Source organism: Lithobates pipiens, unplaced genomic scaffold, assembly GCF_037356315.1.
Source record: "Lithobates pipiens isolate NorthernLeopardFrog02 unplaced genomic scaffold, aLitPip1_a1.2 Scaffold_19, whole genome shotgun sequence".
Lineage (NCBI taxonomy): Eukaryota > Metazoa > Chordata > Amphibia > Anura > Ranidae > Lithobates > Lithobates pipiens.
In genome coordinates, this window is record NW_027507764.1 from 450,237,024 (window position 1) to 450,255,026 (window position 18,003).

Below are 18,003 nucleotides of genomic sequence, written 5' to 3' on the forward strand. Positions count from 1 at the left end.
ATGGTCAGGAAAGAGTTTGAAAATTCAGTTAGTTAAGAAGCAAATTTAGGTCTAGGTTTATATTCATACCTAAAGGCAGCAAAATGTCTAATTTTTATTTGTTTTGTTACACTGCTCTTTTTGGCGAGTACATCTCCAATGCCTTTTAATTTTGTCAATGCCATAGAAAACAAAGCTGGATCTTTATTGTTGAACTGCCTAAAGTGATTTGACACACTGTTGGGGGAACTCACTTTTTATATTTGCTAGATGTTCATTGATTCTGGTGTGTAATTTGCACATGGTCCTACCCACATACGGTTTTGGGCATGGACATTCTAATACACAAGTTAAAAAAAAAAAAAAAAAAAAAACACAACCATTTTCCAAAATTTGAAGAGATGTAATTTTGAATGGAATTTGATCAATATGAATTCCAAAGACGAATTTAACAAATTGAAATTTAAAATGTGAGAGTTGTGGCATCTTAGAGAAGACCTGCCCCGATAAGACCCACCGACTGTTTACACCTTCGTGTTTGTGTCACTGCTAGAGTTGTGGAATTTGTGGCACCCCCCAGCTTTTATGGTTTGGTTTTCTTTCATCTTTCTATCAGGAGAATACCTTGCTCTTAGGCTCTTAGAGTTAAATTGAGTTTTGCTTCCTTCCTTATATGTCAGCACACTTCAATTGTCGAGATGTGACCACCTATTCTGAACAGACTATACTAGAGGCCCATGTTGGGGTTGTCAGCAGCAGCACCTCAAACCATCTAATTGCCATCTCAATAGAAAATTTTAAACACCAGTTACTTAAGACAATCCATTTATTAAAATTGTGATATACAAATAACATTGTAAAAACATTGTTTTATTTACATAAATAGGAACAAAGACAAGCAAGCAAGTATACGCTAAACAATAAATACTCCAAAGTGAAGAGTGTCTGGTTTTGTCATTTATGAGCCAAAGGTTTTTTCCTGGTTAGGCCTGTGGTTTCCACAGTTTTTTCCAACAATTTCGTCTTTTTTGGCGTGCCGCTCATGGTATTTCTAAGATTAGAAAACAGGCCCTTCTTAGGCTTTGGTTCACATACATCTGATGACACAAGCTTCCTGCTTTCATCCAGCTGGGTCTGAAGTTCTGTCACAGAAGCCTCTAGCTGAATGGCTCGTTCTGCCAGGTTCTGGAGACCTCGCACCTCCTGTTCCTGCAAAATGCACGGAAGGGTTCACTTCCATTATTGCAGTCTTGAACTAGACTGAAGATTACCATAACATTTGTATAACAGTAATAAAATAATCTAGTATCAATCAGCCCCCCCCCCCCCCCAACCCATTTACAGAATATGGTTTACACTGCAGTAACTCAGATTTTAGTACATTAGTTAAGTCAGTGAGATGACAAGTTATAACTGGATACTAGGAGGAGTGGCGGTTCAGGTTGCAACTCATCAGGTTCACCACCAGTACAACCTAAATGATGGGAGAAAAGCAGTAAAAACCATGCATGCACTCCGTGCGTGCGCCCCCCCCCCCCACCCCACAAATAACTTTTATAAGGTTCTCAGCTGTTTGGGGGAGGAGAAGGACAAGGTCTGATCATTGGAGTGCAGGCGGAGATCCCAGCATAGCTTGAGACCACGGTGCGTTTTCTTACTTAGTGTGGTCAGTTTTTAATAGGAAAGCAAGGGGACAATCAGGAACACCAGTGATTTCACACAAAAGAAATACAAATAACAGGATACTTTTGCAAACAAGTACATGGTACAGCAGGCACAAATCAGGAATATGAACTGCTGGGGTAAAAAAACTTGAAGCACTAAAAAAAAACACACCTAGCATTTATACACATCAGGCTTTTTTCCTACCAAAACGCTCCTCTTGAACACACAAGTGATGAGTTTTTGTGCCTCTAGACACAAGGCTAACATGGAGCAAAATTTAGGAGACAGGGAGGGTATAAAACCCATCAAATGCAGTTTAAAACCCAGTGGGCGTGAGGCCCAAGACAATGTATAAAAGTGCATTTAGTGGTTCAGTATTTCTGGACCAACTATATAAATCACTTTTGCCTTCACATGTTTGTGTAACAAAGGGAATTTAAACTAGAGAGATTTCATGAGAACTGTTAAAATGTCAACTAAAGCTTGTAGAGCGACACCTGTGCTCACACAGATATTGACCAACTTAAAGCAAAACACTACAGAACAAAAATTCATTTGTAATTTTAAAAGAAAACTTATCCATCAGTGTCTCCATGTTTTATTTTGCTGAGAAATCATCCCCTAGCATTTCTGGCTCTGGCCATCTTAAAGTGGTGTTTCGAGGAAAAAGGGGGGGAGGGGGGGAATAAAAAAAAAAAAAAATTATATTTTAAAAGCCAGCAGCTACACATACTGCAGCTGCTGGCTTTTAATAAAAATGGACACTTACCTGTCCTGCAGTCCCCTCGATGTTAGCACCGCAGCCGATTTTTCCATCAGCTGATGGGTGCTTGCAGGTAAGGGAACCCAGCAGTGTAGCCTTTCGGCTTCACTCCGGAAACCCTACTGAGCATGCGCGAGGCCCTGCTCCTCTATTGGCCCAGTGGCCGAGAGGAGGAGGAGCCCTGCAGTGACGTCACAGCCGCACTCCCGGAAGTAAGAAAGGATACCTATATTGTCCCCCCTCCCCCCGAAAGGTGCCAATTGTGACACCGGAGGGGGGAGGAATCAGGTGAGCGGAAGTTCCACTTTAGGGTGGAACTCTGTTTTAGGGGTTCCTCCTTTAAACAGGCTATTTCTCCAGTACCAGGGGCATCAGCCTCCAGGCAGTCACGACGGCCTCCCCCATCAGGCTCAAAGGTTAAAATGATTCATGTAATATTTACTTCCTGGAAACCACCTGCCCTTAGTTCAGGCATGCAGAGGAGAAAAAAAAAAAAAGTGTGCTTAGCTGAGAAAACCCTTCCATTTGCCTAGTCCTGGAAACTAGGAAGTAACCGAATATAAAAACAGCTTACCCGTAAAATCCTTTTCTTTTGGAGGGACATCGTCTCAGTAATTACTGATGGGTTATAGGGTATCACTAGGTGATAGGACACTGGCACACACTAGACAGGAAGTCCAACCCCCTATATAACCTCTTCCCTTACTGGGAGTACCTCAGTTTTGAAGCAAAGCAATACAAGTCTATTAGAAGAGGGGAGGAACCTCTGTGCCATGTTGTACCTCAAAGAAAAGGATTTTACAGGTAAGCCATTATAAAAATCCTATTTTCTCGTACATCAAGGGACACATTCTCAGTAATTACTGATGGGATGTCCAAGAGCAATGCTATCTGAGGGGAGGGGAACCACACAAAGTAGGGTGTAATCAGACCTGAGGACCTTGTAGACTGCCTGCAGCACACTACTCCCAAAGGCGATATCCTCATGCCTTCTCACATCCACCTGATAAAATTTGGTGAATGTATGCACTGACAAACAGGTTTCGGCCTTGCATATTTGAGCCATGGAGGCCTGTTGATGCACTGCCCACGAAGTACTAATAGCCCTAGTGGAGTGCGCCTTGATCTGAAAAGGCAGAACTTTTTGCTTCAAACCATAAGCTTGAATACTTATTTCTCAAAGCAATGGTAGATGTCGATGCTGGGACCTTCTGGCAATACAAACAAAACTTCAGTTTTGCAAACCTGAGCAGTCGCTTCCAGATAAGCTTGGGCTGCTCTCACTACATACAAAGAATGTAGTGACATTTTTTCAGTAGAACAGGGATTTGTAAAAAAAGGAAGGCAGAATATCATGGTTTAGATGAAAACCTGAAACCACCTTTGGTAGAAAACTAGGATGAGGGTGTAACACCACTCCTTGGCACAACTCCTATCCTTGTGCATTATTAGATATGGATCTTTACAAGAAAGAGCTGCTAATTCTGATACTCTTCTGGCAGAAGAAACGGCCACCAGAAAAATGAATTTCCTTGTCAACAGAACTAAGGGAATTTGACGCATCGGTTCAAAAGGCTGCTTCTAAAGCTGACAGAACTAAACTCAGGTCCCAGGGGTTTAGAGGCGCCTTAACTGGAGGATTACGGTGTGTTAACCCCTGTATAAAGCTTCGGACCAAAGAATGCGAAGCAAGCAGATGTTGAAACAGAACTGATAAGGCCGAGACCTGGCCCTTGATGGTACTCAAGGCCAGCTTCCTCTGACGACATTTTCTGGGATGCCAACCCCTGGATTCACACCAGGAGACATGCTTTCCAGACTCTATGATAAATCATACTGGAAGCTGGCTTCCTTGCATTACTCAAGGTAGAAATCACAGGGCCTGAAAGCCCAGTACTCTTCAGAACGTGGGTTTCAATAGCCAAACTGTTAAATTTAGAGTCTGTAAGGCAGGATGGAATAGTGGTCCCTGGTATAGCAGGTCTGGACGTGACGGTAGGGTCTAAGGGGGCCTACCACCAGCTTCATTATTTATGCATACCAAGCTCTTCTGGGCCACCAGAAGCACAGACTTCTTTTCCTGCTTGATCCTGCAAAGAAGATCACGGCAGCAGCAGAATAGGAGGGAATGCATAAAATCAGAGAACTGATGCCACGGAGTCACCAACGCATCTGTCCCGCATGCAAGTGGATCCCTTGTTCTTGACACAAAGGTGTCGATCTTGTTGTTTAACCTGAATGCAAAGAGATCTACATCCAGAACGGATGGCATATGGCCAAGATGTCAGAGTGAAGCGACCATTCCCCTGGGACTAACTGCCAGTGACTTAAGTAGTCCGCCTGCCAGTTCTCTACCCTCGGAATGAAGATTGCCTATATGCACGGCACATGCTTTTCTACCGAGATTAAGATCTGGTTTACTTCTTCCTGAGCTGCACGACTCCTGGTTCCTAATTGGTGATTGCCACAACAGTGGCTTATATCATTGTCGGACTGGATCCTGCCAGGGAAACCTTGTAACCTGAGTGTCCAGGCTATAGGGCTAGATATGCTGCACGGATCTCCAAAATGTTGATGGGTAAGGTCCTCTCGGACTTGGACCACCTCCCCTGGACAGTCAGCTGTTCCAGGACTGCTCCCCAACCTGAAAGACTGGCATCTGTTATCACTGTCCAGGTAACAGGGATTTTCCTTTTTGCAGATTCTCGGGTATCAACCACCAACTGAGGCTCTGACGCACTGTAGGAGACAGGTGCATCGGAAAATCTAATGCCTGGACCTTTTTGTTCCAAGCAGACAGGATACTGTTTTTGGAGACTGCTGCAAGAAAAACTGGAGCATAGGGAACCACTTCAAAATGAAGCCACCATCTTTCCCAGCAGCCTCACACAAAGGCAAAAAGGACCCTCCTTTGCCCTGACAACCTGAATCAGTCTCTTTATGGCACCGATTTATGCCTGGGGTAAATATACCGTCTTCTGGGCTGTATCTAGGACCAGACCCAAATACTCTAATCTTCTTACTGGTTTTAAAGAAGAAGTCTCTAGATATAGGTATTCCAGGTAGTTTAATGTGGTAACCAAGTTTTGTCCCAAGCGGGCTACTGACCGATCAAGAGCAGGACGTCTAGGTACGCCATTAGCGTTACATCCTGGGATATTAATCTGGGTAGTGGAGGAGCCAAAATCTGGGTAGCGGAGGAGCAAAGATCTTTGTAAAACACTCGAGGTGCAGTGGCTAGCCTGAAAGGCATGGCTACAAACTGAAAATGGTGTTTCTACTTCGAAACGCATATATTTTTGATGAGCAGGGAAAATAGCTACATGCAGGTATGCATCCTTGATGTCTATTGACGCCAGAAGTTCTCCTTGTAGGGTGGAGACTACCGATTGGATGAATTCCATGCAAAAGGGCAATTTGGGAATCGGTTTAGATCTTTGAGATCTAGAGTGGATCTGACATCTCCATTTGGCTTTGGTACTGTGAAAAGGTTTGAATAAAACAGCAATCCCTGCTCTTGCGTTGGAACTACCAGGATAACTTTTTGCGACAAAAGTCGCTCCAACGCTAGAAAGACTTCTCTCTCTGTGTCTTTGACATTTGATCTGAGGAAACGAGGAGAGGGGAATTCATGGAACTCTAGTTTGTAACCTAGAGTTATCGTGGAGACCCCCCCATTTGTCCTGAAAATCCTCCTGCCAAGACCCCTGAGAACTTAAGCAGTCTTCCCCCTTGAGTGAGTGGGAGCACCCCTTCATAAAGAGGCTTTAGCATTTTGTCTTGTAGACTTCCTCCCCCAGGACTTTTGTCCCTGGAGCTGACTCTGAGATTTAAACTTTGAGCCTGACAGAGGAGGCCGTCGTGACTGCCCCTGGCCCTCTAAAGAAAGAGCCTGTTAGAGGGACGTTTACTCCTTTTAACTGGCAAAAGGGTGATTTTCCCACTAGAGATCCTTTGGATAGAATTGTCCAAATCCTCCCCGAACAGGACAATAAAAAGGAAACCCAGCCCGGAGCTTCTTACATGGCAAGTCGGCTGACCAATTTTTCAACCATAAGATTCTACACATATGTACCAACCCAAGTGTAAGGCGAGAGGTCTGGAGGATAGAATCGGATTGCATCAACAGCAAAACACAAAGCTGCTGGTAGGTTGGCCAACCCCTGGGCTTGCTGTTCAGGTAAAACTTTGAGCACCTGTTTCATATGGTCTCAAGTACTGGCAAACTCCAATTGCTGCCACTGCAGGTTGAGCCACTGAACCTACCAAGGAGAAAACGTTTAATAGGAATTCCAATTTTTTATCAGTTGGATCCCTAAGCATCTGAGCGTTGTCAACAGGACAAGTCAGACTTCTTTATTTACGGAAGATATGGCAGCGTCAATCGCCGGTATACGCCACATCTTGGTAAATTTTTCCTCCATAGGATAAAGTGTTGAAAACTTTTTTTCCCCCTTCTTCCTAAAAAAGTTTATCTGGGTGATCACAATCAGAATAAATAAGCTTTTACAGTAAACTATTAACAGGAAAGGCATGTGCAGTTTGAGGAGGCTTGAGTAAACCCAAAGAAGGAGGGTTCTTTAACTGACTCAGATATGGGCAACTTAAATGTGGAGCGGACCAATCCAGCAAGAATTTTCACCAACAAAAAATTCCCATGTAAAAAACTTGGCCTGGTTAAAGCCTAGCCAAAAAAAATAAAAAAAACACACAACACACACACTAAATTTAGTTAGTGACACAACAGCACTGGGCAGTGTCTCTACACTAAAAACTTTCAAGTTTAAACAAGTGTGTTGGTTTAATTAAAAAAAATTTTTTCCCCATGTTGAATATAATATATACAATAGTTTACCTTTACTTTCAGGTGCTGCTTTAACATTTCATTTTCTTCAGCCAGTCTTCTCATGTTCAAATCAGTTTCATCTTTAATATTCTGTAATTGTAACTTCAGACTAAGAATGGTCTGTCAAAAAGGAGGATTTTTTTATTATTAGACAAGCTACTGTATATACAGTACTTACCCTAGTGTAGAATACATAAACACTGGACATTTTCTCAAAAGTTTTTCTTCCTGAAAAATTTGGGCAAGTATAATTTCAGAATAGCCATCACGTAGGAAGTTAAATTTTAAAGGTCTAATGTATTTTATTTGCATAAGGTTTGACACACTGCACAAAAACAGGGCTATGTTTTTTTTCTGCCAATTTTCCTACGTCATGTGCATCTCACTGCAGTGTCCAACAATAGTCAGCACTGATGGATTCCGTTGCCCCAATAGCTTTTTCCATTGTTGCAAAGTCCTGTTCAAACCTTTCACCATGCCTGTCACTGACTGCACCTAGATTGTCAGGAAAGAACTTTGTGTGAAAGTTACTCTTCAGTGACATGTTGCACTTCATGGTCTTGTATGTTGTAATAAGTGTGTTAACTAGCGGTATATAGTTTGGTGCTCTGTAGTTGCCAATAAAATTGTCAAAAACATCCTTGAATGCTTCAATACAGATCTTCAAACCAATTCGCCTAGAGGAGATTCAGTTCGCATTGTGCGCTATTCAAGTATTTCATTCATTCAATTGTCATTGATAAGCAATCTATGGACGCCCGCCATGCCTCATGCCAAAACCCTTAGGATCAGTAGTACAAGTGTAAACAATTACACATTACACCTCAACCCAAGTGGGCCATATCTTTGTAATTTATTTATTTTTGGGGGAGAATTGTGTCAGATATGCAGGTCAGAGTGGCAGGGCAACATTAGCCATAGAACACCATACCTGTAGGGTGGGGGTAGGGGTGGTCAGATAATTTCCACTTAAAGATTTTCTAGCGTAGTGGGCAGCATAGAACAAACAGCTTTTTATGATTTGTGTCATCTGTGTCCCAGATGCCCAATAGTAGTAGAAGAAGGTCTATAGCAATTAGGCTGCCCGTCGCATCAATATCTGCTAGACATGTGCAATTAGTTTGGTAATGAATCGAAATGCGGACAAATTTTGCATCTTTCAGACATTCAGATGCATCCAAATGTCCCAAGAAAAAAAAAAAAAAAGAAAATGACGAATGTCAACTAATATGACAATAACTAATTCATAATGATTTGTTAAAGGTCTAATGAAACAAGTCGACTGAGTAAATCTTAGAGTCTAATAAGCTGATTCATTCTGTGCTGGAGGTTGAATTACTGGCAAAGTGCATTCCTGAGAACTGGGTGAGGAGGACAGAAGATGAATTTTGAGAAGCAGGAGACCGTGTGTTTGTTAATGGATTCAAGCTCTCAGGTTCCTTCTGGTACCAGCAACACAGCACAACCTCTGGCAAAGTGAATTCCTGAGAAGGGTGTTGTATTTGAGCAGATGAGAGTTTTGAGAAGCAGCAGAAAAGATAGTCGTTGTGTGATGCATGGATTCAAAGACTTTCCGAATTACGAATCGTTATCACTTATACATAAATAACTAATTATCTGAAAAAGAAATGATAAAAAAAAAAAATGGATTCGTTATAATGAATATCTATATTCTACAGAAACAAATTATCCGAAAACAAACGCTACAAACTAATATATCAGAATGAAAGTATGCATTTTACGAATGAAAACTAAACAAAAATTTTCAGTCGTGCACAAGTCTAATATCTGCCACCACAGCTTGCTAGAATTCCTGCACAAAGAAGCAAGACCATTAGTACAAAGCGCAGTGTAGCATGTAGTACATGCAGCATCTCTCATATTATACATTTTGAGTCCATGGAATGAGTGAAAGACTGTAGAAGGCTCAACTATACATATCCATTTCTAGTTGATATCAAGGGAGCATGGGCATCCGCAAAACTTTTTTCAGGGGGGGGGGGGGGCCATCATTTTAGGGTCACCCATGCACCACTCCTTTTCGACAATGTCATTATCCCATTATCATGGTCAGACTACAGATGTAGTGCAGTACCTAGGATAAGTAATCCCCATGTACCACGATGTTCTCCTAGTCCCCTTTGATTGGCCCTCAGTTATGGCCAATAGGGAAGGAACGGAGCCCGCTCCCAGATAGCGATGCAACTGTGCTGAATTTAAGATCGGATCCCTGATTCCGGGGGGGGGGGGGGGGGGCACTTGACCCCCCTTGCCCCTACCTGCGGACACCCATGCAAGGGAGTTATTGCTATATACCTTGCTCCCCCCAGTCATCTGTTAAGCCTAGTACACACAATGAGATTATCCGTTGAAGGAATGTTCTTTGGATGCTAGTCTCCATATCAAAAAAATAATAATAGGTTACTAAAGAATGAAAGTTCTCGTACGACAAAAATATATATTTTTATATATAAGATTTTTTGTGTGCATTTTCAGACAAACTATGGCGTAAACAAAAATCATGATCTGGTAGTGTATGAGAAAAAAAGGTTGCGTTTCTCCCTTCAGAAAATTTCAGACAGCGGTGTACTAATGATCAAATTATCGTATGATCGCCTCAAAAGGTGTTATTTTTGTACAAGATTCGGATTGTGTGTCTACGGGGCTTTATGGCTACATCCTGTCATGTCTGAAATTGCTAGGTAACGCTAGAGGTATCAAGATATAACTTTATCTATATTGCTCAGATTAGAAATGCTAGTATAGAAGTGAGTCATAGGATGTGGGAACTTGGCCCGGGCAGCATGCTGTAGTTGTAAGTATCTAAAAAACATCCATTAGACAGGTGGTACAAGGATGTCAGCCTGTCAAAATGTAAGCAGACACCCACCCTTGCATGATATTTCATACAACGTTATGCCATATCGGGCCCAGATGGAGAATAGAAGAGAGATGCATTTGAGGTTCCCCCACAGTATATGGTTACTAGGTGATCACCGTTCCAACTTTAAACAATCACTTTCCTCCACACCTGGAGAGTAGTTTTCATAGAAAGTAATTTTAGGATTGGAGCGAAGACCATGAAACACTAGATTACTTAGTTCAGAGAAGGAACCAAGCAGCACAGCCTCCAAAAAAAGGTAAAAGGCAGGATTGGTGGTGGTTTGAGAGAAACACCAAATGGTCACCAAGACTGCAGCCAAGTAGTATTTAAGAAAACCTGGAAAGCTAGACCGCCTAGGGATAGTCTAAATTGTAGAGTAAATCTAGCAATAAGTTAACATGATCAATTTTAGGGAAAAAAAACAAACATTCTCTAGAAATCAGAACAGGGTTTGGCAAGGTATATATAAAAAATTTTTAGGGAGGACGGTCATATTTATAAGGTTCACATAAACCAACAGAAGTTAAGGGTAGAGATTACCACACAGCACACCTTTGAGCTAGAGGAGAAAGCATAGGTTTAAGATTGAGGGATATATAGCAGGAGAGATCCCTATGGATCTCAACATCTAGGCATTTCAATTGGGAAGCTCATTGAAGGGGCGTCAACAGCAGGATAGAGAGCTGCAGTGGAAAGACCACCAATTTATCCCAGAATAGTCCCCAAAAAAAAAAAAAAGTGTCAACAGCCTTTAGAGCTGCCACTTAAAATGCTCCAAAAGAGCATCTTTGCATCAAATATTCCTGGAAACTGGCAAAAAAATTTTTTTTTAAATAAATAACCCTTCACCCGCACCTTTTTCATTGCTTTCATTACATTTTTCATTAGTCAGTTTTATGTGAGGTAAGGGGGAAAAATATCTTGGTCAGATGAGCAAGTAGTTTATGTACAATGTTGTTCTATTGTGGAACCAAAATTCTTTTGGAGTGGCCATTTCTTTATTGTAATGCGACTCTTGTGTGGCTCTCCCATTCACATATGTAACAATACTTACATTACTATTCTAGCTGTACTGGATGTTTTTTTAAGTTTGTTTCAAGTGTGCAGCATAGCCAACACGTATTACAAATAGAGGATTTTTTTTATATAAAAATGGTATGTGAAAGGTTAAAAATGACAGGTCATTTCTGCGATTAGCCTAAAATCTAGAAGATACACCAAAAAATTTTTCACAATCTTTGTTGTCCAGTATAACCATCTCAAAGTTACTTAGCTCGCCACTTATGGGGTTAATTGCAGATGAATATTTTACCTTTGCTTTTTCTTGGCCACGTTTGGTTAATGCTTCAACAGCTCCAGACATGGAATCCTTTTCTGAAGGACAAACATTTAACTAGTCACCTAAAGTGCAATCCACTCCTCCCAACATAGTTGAATTAAAAAAAATAATGGCAAAAAAAATAAATAAAATTGATTTCATGCAAATATTACTCTGGGTTTATGCAAGGTAAATTTTTCATTAAATATCTTAGAAGTCCTCCGCCCCCAGAAAATGGTTGAACATGACATTGTACCAATCCCTTCCTTAAATACACATTAACTTGCCACTGTGCAAAAGCAAAGGTTCAATGAGAGGTCAATATAGTAAAAGTATGTAGCTTCCCTATGTGCAAGGTCATGCTTGCAACTCGGCACATATCCAATTAGAATATAAAGAAATAAGGATGACAGATGGCACAGATTTTAAAGAAAGGAAAACTGGAATGATTTTGCTCAGTGCACTAGACATGGTGGAAAGACAGCATTTAGGAAGAGGATTAGCGCACGTTAAAGTTGCTTTTAAAGTTCATTTTCGTCTGGAAAACTTTTAGTTCAAGGGCAGAAAAAAAAATAAAAAATAAAAATCTAAATTTGCTATGTGGCCATCAATTGTAAATGCAAAGTGAAAAATCTTAAAAGTGTACCCTTAAAGCAACCCCATCATGTGAGAATCATGGGAGGCAGTCATTTCTGAGCTTTTCGCCTACAAATTCTAGTTGCTTGGCTGTGCGACCTCAATACTTCTAAATCAGACCCAGACAACAAGTGATAGCTCTGTGTTCTCATCTTTGTACTAGGTAAACAATTTGGAAAGTATTGTAGCCAAAGCATCATCTTTACACTTCAGCAATCAGCATTTTCAGAAGTGGACAGTAGAAATGTCAGCTTCTTACTTTCCCATGACAGAGGTACTTCTAAAGGAAGCCCAACATTGTAGGCTGTCAGACTCCTGAAAATGTTCTTCCCTGTCTGGACACCAACACTCCTTTTTAAACCCAGAGTCCAATTTGAAACAATGAAAAGGACGGTGGAAAATTGTGCATGCAAGTTTGAGGTATGAGACTTCAAAGCAGGTTGCACAACTCCCATCAGGTCACAAGGTGAAGGCTTTATGGAGGTGCAGGGAAAAAAAAAAAAAAAAAAAAAAAGTCAAGGATTAGGAGGTAAAGCTACAACTGGTTTTAGGTTAATATATCCTGATCTAGAACCCTCTTAAAAGGGAAGTATATACCTGTAATGGCTTCGTCATCTGGCAGCTTCTTCAGACCAAGTGCAAGCTCCAGTTCTTCTATCCTTCGATCCCTATCCTGTAGGGATAATGTAATGTTAGATGCAAAGCCTCTGCAGCAAAATAAGCTTTGCTCAAGAAGGTCACATTATGCCATATGGAGATTGCAGAAACCATGCAAGGGTCTCTGTCAAAAGATTTTGGGCTTGTGTTGGTGGCACCAGTTTGAGAACCTTTCGAGATCATTGAGAATTAAATTGACAAATGCATATGACTTTCAGTTGACCATCTCTTGACATGTTTTCAAGCAGGTTTTGCATGCTCGTAAAAATTTGGAAGGGAATGAAATAGTACATAGACACAGGCCCAAGACTCTGCTTCCATGAATATATCCTGTTAACTAATAGATTTTACACTCCCATGACATTGAGACATCTCCAAAAAGGATACAAAAAGGGTCAAATTTTATTTATTTATTTTTTTAAGTAAAAGAAGAAATTTAGAGGCAGCCTACCTTGGAATGCTTATGGATGTGTTAAAGCGGTGTTCACTTAAAAATTCACAATTGTGTGATAAATTTATCCCAACCTCAGACTGTACAGATTCTTTTCAATATCAAGCAGGAAAATTATGCACTGACCTCTACTTTCTCCTGTTCGGCCTGGAACTCTTCGTATGGCACATAATTCTCCTCCAAGTCTTCCATTGCTTGACGGTATGCATGATTCTTTATGGCTTTCTTGTACATTTCTAGTCTGCCTTCTAGTTGCTCCTCGGTTGTTTCTTTAAAGTCTTCAAGCCTTTTACTAGTATTAGAAGGCAGTACCAATACAATACCCCAGTCACCAGGGGAAAAAAAAATAAAAAATTTATCTGAAACGTACCAACAGGACTTTCGCCAAGTGTGATGAATCAAAAACGATTACATTTACAGGGTTATACAGCCTTGTGTACATTTGGGTCTTTACTGGGCACACTAATAAGTTATACAAACCAGGGCAAGTATAGACCGCTCATTCCAGGATGTACAGAAACAATGCTAAATTTACAACTACATTAGGAGAAAAACCCCTTTATCTGTTCAGCTTTTTCCCTTACAAAAATTCACATTTGGATCAAATACCTCCAAGTCTCATCAAGATGAACCATCTGCTGATACATGGCTTCCCCCATCTCCTTTCTGATCTGCAGTTCCAAAAGCAGTTTGGTTTGCCTTTCAGTCACAAGCTTTTCCTTCAACTCTTCAATCTTTCTCAAAAGATCCTATTGGGCATGAAACAGTCAAACAAAACTAAATCCCAACAGTTTAAACTTCCATCAGACGAAAATCAGATTTTGTATACCAGTTGCAATCTTATTTGAGCATGGGCGAATGTGTAAGGCAACCAGTAAATCTAAAAAAAAAAAAAAAAAAAAAAAAAAAAAAAAAAAATGTGCCAAGAACAGTCAAGCCTTAACCAATATAAAATATGGATAGGCAGCAGAAGACCAGACTGGGAACTAACCCCTCTCCCCCAAGTAGGTGTGTGGAGACAATTCCACATTTAGACCTGGATCAGAGTCAGAGGCACGGCATTCTGTGCCTCTGATGGAGCCTTCCCTGCAGTACCCATAATGACCAACTGCTGCTGGCCATTATACAGCCAGAAAGAATAGTTCCAGTACTGACTCTTTGTAGCTAAAGAGGTTATGTAAGCAAATCCAGAAAGATGCAAAGGAAGTCAATGCTAGAAGAAAATTTAAATGCATTGGGATGACTTGTTAAATGAAGGTGAACAAGGTTTCAGTTTGGAGGATGGTATTTTACACAAGTCAGTCCATATCGTTGTCACAAAGTGATCCTTCATAGCTTGTTCAGCACATAAAGCTCTTATTTACAGTTCAAACTGGAACTGTACCAGCAGTTTTAAGACTGTATTAAGACTCCCTCAAGGTCTAGTTGAGAGGAGGAGATGGGGGGGGGGGGGGGGGGTCAATAAGATAAACATGTAAAATACATAAGTGGTCCATATAGTGAACTTGGTGTTGAGCTATTCACTTTAAAGTGGTTGTAAGCCCACGTAAAAAATAAACTAAACACCCGCAAGACAAAAAAGGCATAATAATGAGCTAGTATATGCATAGTATACTAGCTCATTATGTAATACTCACCTGTGATCGAAGCCCTCGCTGCGGTGCCCATACACTGCTCTGGCGGGCCAGCATCACTCCTTACTTCCGGGTATCGCGGCTCCAGAGCCGTGATTGGCTGGAGCCACAATGACGTCACCCCAGTGCGTGCGCAAGGTAGGTGTAGGTTTAGGAGAACCTGGGTACCTACATCGATACCTTATTATAGGCTTACCTGTAGCAAAGTGGTCTGTAAGGGTTTACAACCACTTTAAAGAGGAACTGCAGTCTGCTCACATAATTTGTAATAAAAACCATCTTTGCCATTCTGAATCTTCTTCAATCACTTTGCATATTTCGTATATACTGCGATTCTGTACTTGCCAAATATGCTGCAGAAATCTACCTTCACCAAGTTTTGCTGCATTCACTTGCACTGCGGGCAGCTGAAGCTACCGCCTGTTCACTTCCTGGATTTACAGACACAGAGGCACACCTCCAGCTTTGTAGCTCTAATTAGCCCTCTTCCCCATCCGTCCTCCCCTCCTGGCAAACTCTCGAGAATAAGATAGCTGTACGTGTCATAAGCTTATGCCAGTGATGGTGAACCTTGGCACCCCAGATGTTTTGGAACTACATTACCCATGATGCTCATGCACTCTGCAGAGTAGTTGAGCATAATGGGAAATGTAGTTTCAAAACATCTGGGGTGCCAAGATTTGCCATAAATTGGCCTAGGCGTATGACCAGACAAGAAACAGGAAGTCTGCTGTATAAAAAAATTATTAACCAAAGTTAAAAACAAGGGCAGAAGATTTATTAGCTGGAAAAAAAATGAAAAATTACTGAAGGTCCACTTTAAGGTCATCAGAGGACAAGGGAACACTTTACATCTGAAAGAAACCATTTAATTTCCAAATACAGAAAAGCTTCTTCACGGTAAGAGCTATGAACATGTAAAATGGACTCCCTCAAGAGCTGGTTCTGTGAAGCTCAGTAGATTGCTGTAAAAAGTCCTGGATTCTTTCCTAAATGTATGTAATAACGGATACTAACAATAGGTAAAGTTGATCCAGGGAATATCAGATTGCCTCTTGGGGGGGGGGGGGGGGGATCAGGAAGGAATTATTTTCCCCTGCTGGAGCAAATTAGATCATGCTTTGCTGGCGTTGTTTGGCCTTCCTCTGGATCAACTGTGGGTATGGGATTGAGTATATATGATTGTAATTTATTTTATTTTTTTATGTAACCAAGTGGTCTGACATGAAATGGCTTGTTAGACCAAGCATTTACCTCTGGACTCATAACAGTCACGTCCATCTCTTCATCCTCATCTTCAGAAAGAAGGTCTTCAATAGATATATCAGCATCAAGCTCTGTGATGATTTTGCCATCTTTTCCAACTATTCTCGGAGCAATGAAAACAAAGCTTCGGGGCTGAATTACCTGGACAACCTTTAAAAACAGAAAAGTTTTATAATGGCCAACATTGTCCTCGAGTTGCAAAATTTTGAGAAAATAAATACACACGCAGTATAGATGAGGACCAAATTTAGATCCACCCACTATAATGCAACATTTAAAATCTGGGGAGGAGCACATGGCAAATAGGAGAGAAGCATACTTCCACTCTGTCAACTACTTTAGAATCGTTGCTGAAAATTTTAATAGGACATCAATGCCAGTTGCATGACCTCAAAGGCCACTACCCACTAATTGTTTCTAAATGGTGATGCTTTGTTTACCCAGCAGAACCATATTGCACAAGTCAGTTGAAATATTCACTTGCTTTAGCCATTAAAACAGGGTACAGGTTGCAAGCTCATGGCATGAATCTTGTATTCAAAGTACCTTGGTTTGCTCTAAAGTTACATCTGCAGGGTAAGAAGGGGGGGGGGGGGGACCAAATGCACCCTACTGGGGTTGCTAAACTGTAAAAGCAATTTGGAAAAAAAAAAAAAAAAAAAAAAAAAAAAGAAGAAGAGGATTTGCCATAGTCCAATTTACACTGTCAAGAAAGGGATTCATATTAGTCCTATTTATCTTAAAGTATATATAGGCACCATTGTTTCCATCATTTTGCATATAGAGTAGGGGACGATTATAACCCATCAGTTTTTTTTCTTCCATCTGTGTCCTAGCAAAGATTTCACTTCCTGTCCCATAGCCAAAACAAGAAGCAAAAAAGGAAATCTTTGGGCCCCCCCAGAGGTGACCATTGGAGATTTCTCCTTTATTACTTTTCTAGGGATGACCCAAAACTTGGGCCGTCAATGATAATGGTAAACAGACCACAATAAAAGCTGATTGGTGTTGTAATCCCTCTACTCCATCCTAAAATAAAAACGTTTTGCCTTGTAATAGTTTAAATCAAACCATAGCTCAAAAAATAAATAAAATTCCTATTTAAATTCCACCACAATACTTACTTGTTTAGCGACAGCAGAAAACTTCATAACATGCAAGGTTTCGTCATAAGTAGAGGCGCACTGATTGATGTTGACAATCATACAAGCCTTCCCCTTACCAGAAAAGAAGGGCTGGAATAGCCGGGTTAGCTTGCTTTCCCTGAAGGGAACATAGCTTGCTTTTCTAAAGGTGTGGAGAAAAAAAAAAAATAATAATTTCAGAGAATGCTGTCTCTGGGCACTGAAACGAGATATAAAAATAAATTTTTTAAAAGGGTGAGCATGTTTTAAATAGCTTGACCCAATTATTTCAACACGCGTTTTACTGCAACAAGGAAAAAAAATAAAAAATAAATTTTTTTTTAAAAAGCCAGCATAGATAGGCCAGCCCAACCTCCATATGCCTATCCACAGGTTATCCACTGCCAAGGTAATTCTAGTCTAGGAATACAAGCATCACATTTGCCCTAGAAACTTTCCCCCCATAGGATGGATGCATGCTTAGCATAAATTATACACCAACAACGTTAAATGTTTGTTTGCCATGGAGTTGCTTAAACAGTGCATTCAGACGTGCTCAAAATGTTAGAGACATACAGTAAGGAAGCGTTGTCAGGACAGTATGTGTTATGGGCAGGAACATAAGGTAAAAAAAAAAAAAAAAAAAAAAAAGGAAGGCACCTGTAAAAAAGGAAAATAATGCAGCCACCACATTGAAAGATGTGCAACATCTTTCATCTTACCAATTTGTTCTTGGGTGTACATGAAGAAAATGCATACTACACCATGCATTTTAAATAA

The 18,003-nt window shown here is 40.7% G+C and overlaps 1 protein-coding gene across 1 annotated transcript in view; it reads right to left on the bottom strand.

Moving 5' to 3' along the window:
* Positions 1–802: 802 nt before the first annotated feature.
* The window catches only part of LOC143997216 (kinesin-like protein KIF20A), a 50,011-nt gene continuing 32,810 nt past the window's right edge, over positions 803–18,003 (bottom strand). Inside the window, exons 12-19 of the mRNA XM_077492715.1 lie at positions 17,224–17,386; positions 16,088–16,249; positions 13,809–13,948; positions 13,326–13,491; positions 12,689–12,764; positions 11,450–11,511; positions 7,263–7,373; positions 803–1,188 (exon numbers count right to left, since the gene is read on the bottom strand). Coding sequence (XP_077348841.1) covers positions 934–1,188; positions 7,263–7,373; positions 11,450–11,511; positions 12,689–12,764; positions 13,326–13,491; positions 13,809–13,948; positions 16,088–16,249; positions 17,224–17,386 — 1,135 coding nt within the window. The 3' untranslated portion in view covers positions 803–933. The remainder of the gene's footprint in view (positions 1,189–7,262; positions 7,374–11,449; positions 11,512–12,688; positions 12,765–13,325; positions 13,492–13,808; positions 13,949–16,087; positions 16,250–17,223; positions 17,387–18,003) is intronic.